The 12,299-nt window shown below is 38.7% G+C and overlaps 1 protein-coding gene across 2 annotated transcripts in view; it reads left to right on the forward strand.

The window, feature by feature from the left end:
* Positions 1 to 12,299, forward strand: part of ADAD1 (adenosine deaminase domain containing 1) — a 32,863-nt gene that overhangs the window by 16,855 nt on the left and 3,709 nt on the right. For both annotated transcript variants that reach the window (XM_016203252.2, XM_016203253.2), the window contains exons 9-10: positions 3,283 to 3,520; positions 5,814 to 5,946. In XM_016203252.2, the coding sequence (XP_016058738.2) occupies positions 3,283 to 3,520; positions 5,814 to 5,946 (371 nt within the window). The remainder of the gene's footprint in view (positions 1 to 3,282; positions 3,521 to 5,813; positions 5,947 to 12,299) is intronic.

Below are 12,299 nucleotides of genomic sequence, written 5' to 3' on the forward strand. Positions count from 1 at the left end.
GGTAAACAATTTTAGTATGTTTTGTGTTATTTGTAAAAAATTCCAATTTCTGGACCTCTTAAGATCATTATGGGGAGGTGAGGTGGGAGATAGGAATTTTGAGGCCAGGAATGTACATGCATAAGAGTGTCACCAGGTGATTCTGATACAGATGATGGGAATGGCTCACTTTGAGAAATACTCATTTAAAGTGCTGGAACACTGAAAGAGTGTGATTTGGACAGCTAAAATAATTTTCATAATTCATTGAATTTTGTTAGTCTTCTGGTACAGCTTCTCACTTAATGCTCAAACTCTTTTTACGCCATTCCTGATAGAGGATCATCTAACCCTAATTTAAAACCATCCAGTAGTGTGGAGTGGAGGATTTAAACAATTTATTCTATTTATTGTTTTAAAAAAATCCTTCCTTATTTAGAATTGAAATTTGCTTTCCTTTAATTCTGTATTAAGTGACAATAGAGATTAGGTCTAATTTTTTTATGATAATGACCTTGTCCCCTTTTCTCTCAAGTCTCACAAAATCTTTTGCAGTTCTTTATTTTGATTCTTAGAAATCTAAGTTAATTTAATAGATCAGTCACAAATGGAGAAACATTATATTTTGACTCCATTTAACTTTTTTAAAAGTTTGCAGAAACAGGTTTTATGTTCTCAGATGTTCATTTTCCCATTTTACGGTAGTTTTGTTTTGTTTTTGTTTTTAAGAGAAAAGTTTTAGGTTTGCATTGAAAAGACATTTACTATTATTTGAACAGAAAGTAATCCAGGGTAATATGGAAAAATTTTATTTTTCTTTGATATTAAACAATACTTGGATTTATATTAGTTTTCAAGCTTTTAAAGGTATATTTTACCTTTGGTGTCCTATTAAGATAAGGTCCTCTGTCTAAATACTTCAAGAATATTTGTTCAGAGGTTATTTCTACCCAGGAGTCCTTTTCCTATGCTGATTTGAATTGTAGGACTAGACTGTAGAGAATACCAAATGCTGATTCCCTCCTAGTGAAGGAATCTGTTTTAAACATAGTCCCTGGACTTTTAAGAAGCATTTGATAACCTTAGAGATTTTGGTATTCATTCCTTTTTCTTTTTTTTCAGATTAGTAATATGAGATTCAGAATGTTACTAAAACACTTACCCCCAATCATTCAGTTTGCAGATTAGCAGAGCCTGGACACAAATCCAGTTTTCATAACTTCTCATGCTGCTTCCTGCTTGTATTAAATTGAGCTCTGACAGCTTTATCTGAGCATAGCCAGCGACTAGAATCTCACTGCCGTTAAACTTTATATTCTTTAAGGCAGGTGCTTTGCCACACTTACCTTGGTCTGGTTTGTACTAGGAGGTCAGTAAATGTTTCATGAATAAATGCTTTGAGTCAGCATGTTTTATTTTTAAAAGAGCTTTTATTTTTCTACTTGATAGTAACTCTGCTGCCTAGAACACTTGAAAAATAAATTTTATCTATTACTTTCTTCTTGCTGCACTTTAGGCTCACCTGGGAAGCTGTTAGAATAATACAGGGATGGCATTGGGATTACTCTCCTAATTCCTAGAGATTCCAGTGTGCATCTAGGATTGATGGCCACTGTTCTCTGATTATCTAATCTTTTATATCCGTTTCCGTCGGGTATTTATGGAGCTGCCTACTGTCTGCTGTTATATAACTGTCGGGGGGCACTGTTCACATAAAAGACAGATGAGCATTAGGAATACAAGACTAGATGCTTCTCACCTTTATGTCTTCTTTCCAGACATCCCTTGTGTTTCACAGGAATATGATTTTTTTCTCCAGATGTTCTGTAATATATGGGTGATGGTGTTAAAATGTCATGCTTCAGACTAGCTGTAATGTTCTGGGTGTGGAATGACGTGTGCGTGGTGTGTTGTATTCTTTGATCTAGATGCTGTATTTTTGTTCATGCAGCTGCCATTTTTCTTAGCTGCTTTAGCAGCATCTGTTGGCTCAGACTTGATGGTAGACTTGGCTCCTGAGACCTTATCTGCATGAAAAGCTGTCTGGTCAGGCCAGCTTAACCTTTGACTTTAACCTTTGAGTTTCATGTTGTTATTTCAGATCATTTTGGAGAAATCAAATAAAAATTCTCCAATTATATGACATGATTTGAGAAATATGTATTTTTCAGAAAGATTTAGCCTTAAGATATAATCAAACTCATACTTCAGATATAGTTAAAGCATACATAAAGGGAGAAAGTAAAATTTCTAATAAAATATTAATATGCTTGTTTTTTTCTATTAAATTTTTTATCACCTCATTAAAACACCTGGTGAAACAATTTGATGTTGAAGGAATCAAACCTCTATCTCCTGGATCATAGGTTGATGCTCAGCCACTGAGCGACACCAGCCGGGCTAGTCTTAATTTTTTGAGGAATTGCCAGACTGCTTTCCATAGTGTTTATACCAGTCTGCATTTCCACCAGCAGCGAATGAGGGTTCCCTTTTCTCCACAACCTCTCCATCACTTGTTATTGCTTGTCTTGTTGATAACAGCAACTCTAACAGGTGTGAGGTGGTATCTCATTGTAGTTTTGATTTGCATTTCCCTAATTGCTAGTGAGGTTGAACATCTTTTCAGATATCTAGCAAATCAAATATAGCAGTACATCAAAAAAATAATACATCACGATCAAGTGGGGTTTATTTCAGGGGCACAAGGATGGGTCACATACATAAATCAATCAGTGTAATACACCACATTAACAAAAGAAAGGATAAAAATAATATGATCTTGTCAGTAGATGCAAAGAAAGCATTTGGTAAGATACAACATCCATTTATGATTAAGACACTCAATAAAATAGGAATAGAAGAAAAGTACCTTGACATAATAAAGGCCATGTGTGATAAACCCTCAGCTAATATACTCAGTGGTAAAAAATTGAAAGCTTTTCCTCTAAGATCAGGAACAAAACAAGGATGTCCACTTTCACCACTCTTATTCAACACAGTTCTGGAAGTCCTAGCCAGATTAGTAAGGCAAGAGGAAGGAAGGAAGGGAGGGAGGGCATCCAAATAGGGAAGGGAGATTCTTCTTTGAGTAGAGATTCTGACTGACCTGATTGTCCTTACCTTGCCCTGGTTCTGGGAAAGAATACAGAAGTAGCTGCCAAAGAGTAGAATTGAATGAGGGAAGGTTATAGGATAAAGGATAAGGGAATGGATGTTAGACTCTTTCTAGTCGTTTTTCTATTTTTGTTTGTTTTTGGTGTAGTCTCTGAAGCTGAGAGTATTTGTTCTCTTTTTGCCTTCTAGGTGATGGGAATTGCAGTGATACTAGAGGCTTAGAAATTGCTATCAAACAACGTGTTGACGATGCACTCACTTCAAAACTTCCCATGTTTTACTTGGTTAACCGACCTCACATTAGCTTAGTGCCCTCCGCATTTCTGCTTCAAACAGATTTGGACTATAGGTCCTTGAGTCTGAACTGGGCACAAGGGGACATTTCTTTGGAGATTGTGGATGGCCTAAGTGGGAAGATCACTGAAAGGTCAGCATAATTAATTTCTTCAAAAACCACATTACTTTCACAAAAATACATTTTAATACAAGTTTGAAATGCATAAATTTCTTAGAAAAAAGTATTTCTAAAACTGGTACAAAAGAGGAAAAATTTAAATAGATTATTTTCATGAAAAAGTTATCAGGAAGGTGTCGTAACTCTTTCCTTAAAGAAAGCACCATTCTGAGGTGGTTCAGAGGAATTTTATAAACTTTTAAATAGCAGAAAATTTCAATATTATCTAAAAAGATGGAAAACATCCAAATGCTTTTATTAGTCAAATGTATCATTGATACTTAATATGATAGAAGATTGCTGCTCTTCCCCCCCAAAAGTTACAGACCAAGTTCACTTTTACATCCAAACAAAATTGCTAAATAAAATATTAGGAAGCAGAATCAAGCAGTACATTAAAACAATAATGTATTTTATACAACAATACCAGTTGGTATTGTAGGAATGTGTGGGTAGTAACATAATAAAAATAACACCAGGTTAGAAACTCTTATTAATGTATTTTGTCAGATTAATTGATCTAGGGAAAAACATCACATCTCTATAAATTCTAAGAAGGAATATAATACAGCTCTACAACTATTCTAGATAAAGATATTCAATAAAACAGGAATAGATATTTTTGTTAAGAATCAAATGTATCTTTATGAATCCAAAAGTATCATCACAATTGATGATGAAATTTCAGAGGCATTTTCACTGACATCTGGACAAACATGATTGTTTACTGTTATTACTGTTATTTAACACTGAATGCTGTTGGACAAGAGAAAGAAATGAGACATAAATTACTAGAAAAAAGGAGGTAAAATTACTACTCTTTGCATGTGGTATCATTTTACACCTGAAAAGCCCAAGAGAGTCGTCTGAAAACTACCAGAACAAAAACCATGGTGGAAAATTCATATAGAGAGATCAGTAGCTTTTATACATATGAGTGTACGTTAACTGTTGCTGCGTATAAACTATTTCAAGCCTTAGTGGCTTAAAACAACTATTTATTACTGCTCACAAGTCATTAGGTCAACTGAGCTGATTTGGTTGTGCTCCCCCAAGTGTCTAGGGTCAGCTCTAGGTTAATTGAAGGTCAACTTGGCAGATCTTCGAGGGACAAATGGGCTCTGGTCCCTAGATTCTTTCAGCCTCTAGTAGACTAGTCCCAGCAGACTTGCATGGCAGACGACAGAGTCCTAAGAGAGTGAGAACACAAAGCTTTCTGAGGCGCTGGCTTAGAAAAGGCACATGGTCTATTCTGTTTACCAAATCAAGTCACAAAGCTAACCCAGATTCAAGGGGAGAGAAAATCATACACCCCTTCTTGACATGTCAGTCTGAAAAATAATATTGTTAAGAGCATGGAAATGGAGAAATGAAGGATTTGGGCAATTTTTATAATTATCACAAGAGCAAGTAATGAGAAGATAAAATGAAGGGAAGGATTTTCAGTGGCAAAAAAGTTCATGATATGTGGACCCACTTTTATTAAAAACTTAGAAAAATACATATCTACATGTACATACATGCACATATATATGGAGGATCAGGAGGTTGGTGTGTATATTTTACTTTTTTAGTGAGTTAAAATTTAAATACAGTGAAATGCACTGGACAGTTTCATGAATTTTGATATATGTACATAACTGTGTAATCATCACCCCAGTCAAAATGTAGGACATTTTTATCCCAGAAAGTATTTCTGTGCCCTCTTCTACTCAGTTCCTAGTAGAACCACTGTTTTAATTTGGATCACCATAGGTTAATTTTACTTTAAGCAATACAGTTTTTCCAAATATCCACCTTCTTCTTTAATTTTAATGCAAAACTATAACTTAAAATGTAATTTCATTAAAGAAATTAACTTCAGAAAGTAATTAAATATTCCAAATATTTTTATTCTTTTTTAAAAAAATATATCTTTATTGGTTTCAGCGAGAGGAAAGGAGAGGGAGAGAGAGAGATAGAAACATCAATGATGAGAGAGTCATTGATCGGCTGCCTCCTGCCTGCCCCCGACTGGGGATCGAGGCCACAACCCGGGCATGTGCCCTGACTGGGAATCAAACCCCAATCGCCTGGATTCTAGGTTGACCCTCAACCTCTGAGCCATGCCTGGCCAGGCAGCAAATATCTTTATATAAAAAGTTTTACTATATGCATTGCACATAATTGAGATAAGTACCTGTTGATTCTGTGTTGATTTTAATACCTACAGTTGCCAGCACAAATTGTTGAATAATGATTAGAAACTGCTTTCTTTCTGTCTCAGCTCCCCATTTAAAAGTGGTGTATCCATGGCAAGTCGGCTGTGTAAGGCTGCAATGCTAAGTCGATTTAACCTGCTTGCCGGTGAAGCTAAGAAAGACGATGTACTTGAAGCTAGTACATATCATGCAGCTAAGGTAAGTCCTTAAAAGGAATGCAGTTGATCATGAGAATATAATTTAAGACAAAAATAGTGTAGTAATTTTATGATGATACTTAGCAAAAATTGGTTGAATAGTTCCTGAATATAGGATATTGCCATGTAGTAGTAAACTTAATTTTTAAATAAACATTCCAGAGACTGGATATGTAAATAAGTGTTGTTGCTTAGTAGCCATGGTGTATATGCTTTGTATGGTGTGAACTTTGACAGCATTACTCAAACTTGCTGTGATGCTCAGAGAAATAAGTGGAAACAAAGCTTCTTTTGTACATAATATTAACTGTGCTAACTAGAAAAGTTAATTATTCTAAAATAATACATTAAGATAGACAAACAAATTAATTTTTCTGTTTTAATAGTGTGAAATAGATTTAATTTCAGCATGTGATTTGGGCCTGAATAAGTAGATGATGTAGATAACCTTTTTCTTTCTTTAAAAATATTTATTCTTGGGAGGGAGACAACAAGATGGCAGCGTAGGTAACCACAGTACCCACTGCCTCCCACAACCACATCAAAATTACAACTAAAATACAGAACAACCATCACTCAGAACCTCCTGAAATCTAGCTGAACAGAAATCCTACAACTAGGGAACTGAAGAAGCATCAAGACCCATAGGAGGGGCGGAGACACGGGGCTGAATCTAGGAGACACAGCTGTGGTCCCACACCCGGTGTTGTGGTTTAAAACTGGGAGGGATATCTCGGCAGTGAAAGTTTCCCAGAGGAGTGAGGAGTCTCAGCCCCGCATCAGGCCCCCCAGCCCAGGGTTCCTGTGCTGGGAAGAGAAGTCCCCACAACTTCAGGCTATAAAAACCGGGGGGGGGGGGGGTTGTGGCTGAGTGAGTGGAGACTGGTGGAGTCCCAGGCAGCTCCTCTTAAAGGGTCTGTGCACAGACGTACTCAGACATGCTCCCTCTAAGCTCCAGCACTGGGCAGCAGCTTGAAAGGAACCTGGGATATTCGAGAAGGAGCTAACATGCCTGAAATCAGGGCGAGAGCAGGAGGGGCAGCTTTCTCCCAGATGGAAGAGCTGGCAGAGGCCATTGTTCCTTTGACGAGCCCTCCCCCCACAGAGCCAGCAGGCAGGCACCGTATTTGAATCACCAGCACCTGACTCACACCTTTCACCCCACCCTGCTGATTCCTCCCTACTTGCAAGCTCATTCAAGCCATTTCCAGTGGCTTTTCTATGCAAGTGGCCTCTCTATTCTCATGCTTAGGACTTCCCTAAAATCTCTCAAACAGGCAGCAGCTGGCCTCAGCGTGCCCCATACTTCTTGATAAGTGGCCCCAGGCCTGGCACTAGCAGCAACCTGCATTGGTTCACAGGTTCCACCACTCCTGGGCACCTCCGAGCCCAGTACAAGTAGTGGCCATTTACTGTTTGCTGTGTACCTCTTGCTGGGTGGCCCAGGGCAAGGCACTGGCAGAGGCTGACTTTGCACCTCCTGGGAGGCCCTAGAGATACTGCACCCACGAGTCAGCTTTGACCACGCTGGATTATAACCCTACCACATCCACGAGTGACACACTCAAGGGGCGGACTCGGCGAACACCAAAGCTCCACTGAAGTAAATCCTGATCCATAGGGGTGTCTCCAGCACAGCAGCTCTCCAGCTGCAGCTGCAGCTGGTTCTCACAGCCAATTGGCCTAGGGGTCAGTTCTTCTCAGTGACGCCAATAGCAACCAAGGCTCAACTACAACAGGACAGTGCACACAGCTCACACAGGGCAGCACCTAGAAGACCCAGCTCAGGTGACTGGGAAGGCTGAGCCACTGGACCCTACAGGACATCATCTACACAAAGCCACTTTACTAATTCCAGGAGACATAGCAGCTCTTCCTTATACATAGGAAGAAACACCAAGAAACAGCCAAAATGCAGACACACAAAAAACATGTCACAAAGGAAAGAACAGAAGAAATCTCCAGAAAAAGAACTAAATGAAATGGAGCCAAGCAAGCTATTAGACACAGAATTCAAAATAATGGTTATAAGGATGCTCAAGGATCTTAGTAAGACTATTAAGGAAACTAGCGAGATCATCAATGACATAATAAAGTACCAATCAGAAATGAAGGCTGCATGAACTGAAATGAATAATTTACAGGGAATCTACAGTAGAGTAGAGGATGCCAAGAATCAAATCAGCGATTTGGAATATGAGGAAGGAAAACACACCCAACCAGAAGAGCAAAAAGAAAAAAGAATCCAGAAATATGAAGATAGTGTAAGGAGTCCTTGGGACAACTTCAAGTAGCCCAACATTCGCATTATGGGGGTGCAGAAGGAGAAGAAAGAGACCAAGAAATTGAAAACGTATTTGCAAAAAATGACAGAAAACTTCCCCTAACTGACGAAAGAAATAGACTTACAAGTCTAGGAAGCACAGAGGGTCCCAAACAAGAGGAACCCAAAGAGGCCCACAGCAAGACACATCATAATTAAAATGCCAAAGGTTAAAGACAAAGAGAGAATCTTAAAAGCAGCAAGAGAAAAGGGAGGACTCATACGACTGTCAGCTGATTTCTCAACAGAAACCTTGCAGGCCAGAAGGGAGTGGCAAGAATCATTTAAAGTGCTGAAAATCAAGAACCTACAACCAAGATTACTCTACCCAGCAAAGCTATCATTTAGAATTGAAGGTCAGATAAAGAGGTTCACAGATAAAAAAGTTAAAGGAGTTCATCACCACCAAACCAGTACTACAGTGTTGAAGGGTCTTCTTTAAGAAGAAGCTAATGAACAAAAGAATCTGACAAACAGAATAGACCCGGAGACATTGAAGCATGCAACAGATGGTCATATCTCAGACGGAAGAGGGAAGGAGGGTGCGGGGTGGGAAGAGATTAACCAAAGAAGTTATATGCATGTATGCATAAGCCATGGACACAGTCAATAATGGGGTGAAGGCCTGGGGAGGGGGCGGAATTGAGGTGGAGGGAGTCAATGGGGGAAAAAATGGGACATCTGTAATACTTTCAACAATAAAGATAAATATATATATATATATATATTTTTTTATTCTTTTGCTCTGGCTGGTGTGTCTCCTCTGGTTGGAGTGTCATCCCGTACACTGAAAGGTTTTGGTTTCAATTCCCTTATGTGTCAGGGCACATACCTGGGTTGCGATTTTGATCTCTAGTCAGGATGCGTATGGGAGGCAGCCGATAGGTGCTTCTCTCTCATATCGATGTTTCTCTCTCTTTCTCTCTCCCTTCCCCTCTGTCTAAAATCAATAAGCATGTCCTCAGGTGAAGATTTAAAAAACAAAAATTAATCTTTTTTTAGTATTACATAATGAATGGATGTTTAAGTAGAGAATTTGGTAATTTTTTTTTTAAAGTACAGAGGAAAAATACTACTTGTAATCTCATCTACTAGTCAAATATAATAATATTGAAATGTAAGCATCATATTTGTTTCTTGTCATACACGTAAATTTGGGGGCATGCATAATTTTAAAATGTTAAGATTGCCCTAGCCGGTTTGCCTCAGTGGTTAGAGCATCGGCCCTCAGACTGAAGGGTCTGGGGTTCAATTCTGGCCAAAGGTCATGTATCTCAGTTGCAGGCTCAATCTCTGGCTCTTGTCAGCATGCTTGAGCGCATGTCTCTCACATCGATGTTTCTCTTTCTCTCGCCCCCTCCCCCTTCCACTGTCTGTGAAAAGCAATAGAAAAAATATCCTCAGGTGAGGAATGAATGAATGAATGAATGAATGAATGAATGAATGAATGAAATGAATGAAATGTTAAGATCATCCTGGATAATGATCTTTTTTAATCTGCTTTTTTCATTCGACATAATATGACAAGCCATGTTCTCATAATATGACATCCATGTTATCAAGTTATTAAATATATAAATTGTTTCTGATCATCTTTCAGTTTCAGTAATGATACAGTGTTTTGTGAGCATCTCTAATTGCACCAATATCGTAATGCTCAAACTGTATAATCCCTATCTGTAAAGCAATGATGTTAACTACAGGTTTGTGTGTATGTACACATATTTTTAAGTATAAGAGCTCATCTGGTCATTTTCTGGTTTGGCGGCATAAAGAGGTTGCAAATCATCTCTGTACAAACAAGTATAAAACTAGGAAAAATAGTAAAAAACAATCTTTTCACAACTTTGGAAGCTGACTAAAGGCAGAAAACACTGAAAAGTGCATGTTCTTGAAAAACCACTAGAACTCTGGATCAGAACAACAGGGGTTTGTGCTTCTTTGCCAAAAGCTGTTTCCATTTCCTCTTCTTCCCCTCTGCTACTTTGAATGGCAGGAACTGTAGTTTTACTGGAGGGAGGATGCCACCGAACATAGTAGGCTTGCTGCTAGAGGCGGTAGTCTTGATTTGGGGTTTTGTCAGCTAAAAGTGCCCAGACTGGTAGGAAACAAATGGGAAAGTCAGTAACTTTGCTGGCTCAGGGGTGCAGTCCTGGTTGGGGCAAGTGGTGGACCAGCTAGTGACTTGGGTAGATTTTGGAAGTGAAGGAGCCGTGGAAGCCCTGAGATAAACTCTTCATCTCTTCCTGGCTGACTGAGAAACTACACCATGCTCAGGGAGATGCAGGGAGACCCAGGAGGAGCTGGTGAAGAGTGAAACTATGATGGAGAACCAGCTGCTACAGTAAATATACTTCTCCCACTGCACACACGTGGATCAGAAGACGTGGAGGCCTCGCAGATTTGAGGTTTTGAGTGCAACGTCTGCTGAAAACATTGGCTTATCACTGAGGTATGCAGGTACAGGGTAACCACTAGGAAACCAGGTTAAGACATAAAAATAAGAATAAAAAAATGGAAGAGACAACAGCAGCTGCACACTGTGGGAAAAACAGATTCCACAATTTAAGCAAGCTATTTAAAAAAAAAAAAAACTTTGCAAAATGAAGCAGAATTTGAAGTTGCTATAGTATATTTAAAGGGGGCTAATTTCCAAAGTGTATAAAGAACTCATACAACTCAACGAAAGGAAGACAATCGAATTGAAAAATGGGCAAAGGACCTGACACTTCTCCAAAGAGTACATACAGATGGCTAAGCGACATATGAAAAAATGCTCAACGTTGCTAATCATTAGAGATGCAAATTAAAACCACAATGAGGTATCACTTCACACCTGTCAGAATGGCTACAATCAACAAATCAACAAATGATACGTGCTGGCAAGGATGTGGAGAAACGGGGGACCCTGGTACACTGCTGGTGGGAATGTAGACTGGTGCAACCACTATGGAAAACAGCATGGAGGTTCCTCAAGAAATTAAAAATGGAACTGCCATTTGACCCAGTGATCCCACTTCTAGGAATATATCCTAAGAATCCTGAAACATTAATCAGAAAGAATAGATGCACCCATATGCTCATAGCAGCGCAATTTACAGTAGCTAAGGTCTGGAAACAGCCCAAGTGCCCATAGTAGATGAGTGGATAAAAAAGCTGTGGGGCATTTACACCATGGAATACTACATAGCTCTAAAGGAGGATCTCGTACCCTTTTGCGACAGAATGGATGGACCTGGAGAATATTATGCTAAGCGAAATAAACCAGGCAGAGAAAGACAAACATCACATGATCTTACTTATATGTGGAATCTAAAGAACTTAATAAACTGATAACAAAATAGATTCAGTGACGTGGAAGCATGGATCAGACTGACGAATCTCAGAGGGAAGGTGGTAGGTTGGGAGAGATTAACCAAAGAATTTATATGCATATATGCTTAACCCAAGGACACAGACAATGGTGTGGTGAGGGACTGGGGAGGGAGGTGGGTGCGGGATGGAAGGGGTCAGTGGGGAGAAGAGGGGACATCTGTAATATTTTGAACAAACAAAAAGTCTAAATTTCAAACAAAAATTATTGAATATGTAAACAACTCAGGAAAGTGAAACCTATACTCATGAAAAAGAGTAATTAATACAAACTGGTTCTGAACAGGTCCAGATACTGAATACTACTTGTTTTCCAGGTCCATGTAATAAAAATGTATTTTTTAAAAGACGACAAAGCAGTAAAGAGGGAGCAGAGAAATAAAAGACATGAAACCTGGAAAATACATCATGAAATGGCAGACATAAATCAACTATATCAATAATTACATTAATTTTGAGCAGGCTAAATGCTCCAGAAAAAGCAGAGGTGGTCAGATTGGGTAAAAAAACAAGATCTAACTGTGTGCTGTCTGTAAGAGACACATTAAATTCAAAGATACAAGTACTAGATGGAAAGTGATGAGAAAATGACATATCATGCTAAGAGAAGCAATAAGAGAGTGGGGGTGTCTGTGTTAATATCAAACCAAATATACATT

Source organism: Miniopterus natalensis, chromosome 4 (genome assembly GCF_054644295.1).
Source record: "Miniopterus natalensis isolate mMinNat1 chromosome 4, mMinNat1.hap1, whole genome shotgun sequence".
NCBI classification, from domain to species: Eukaryota; Metazoa; Chordata; class Mammalia; order Chiroptera; family Miniopteridae; genus Miniopterus; species Miniopterus natalensis.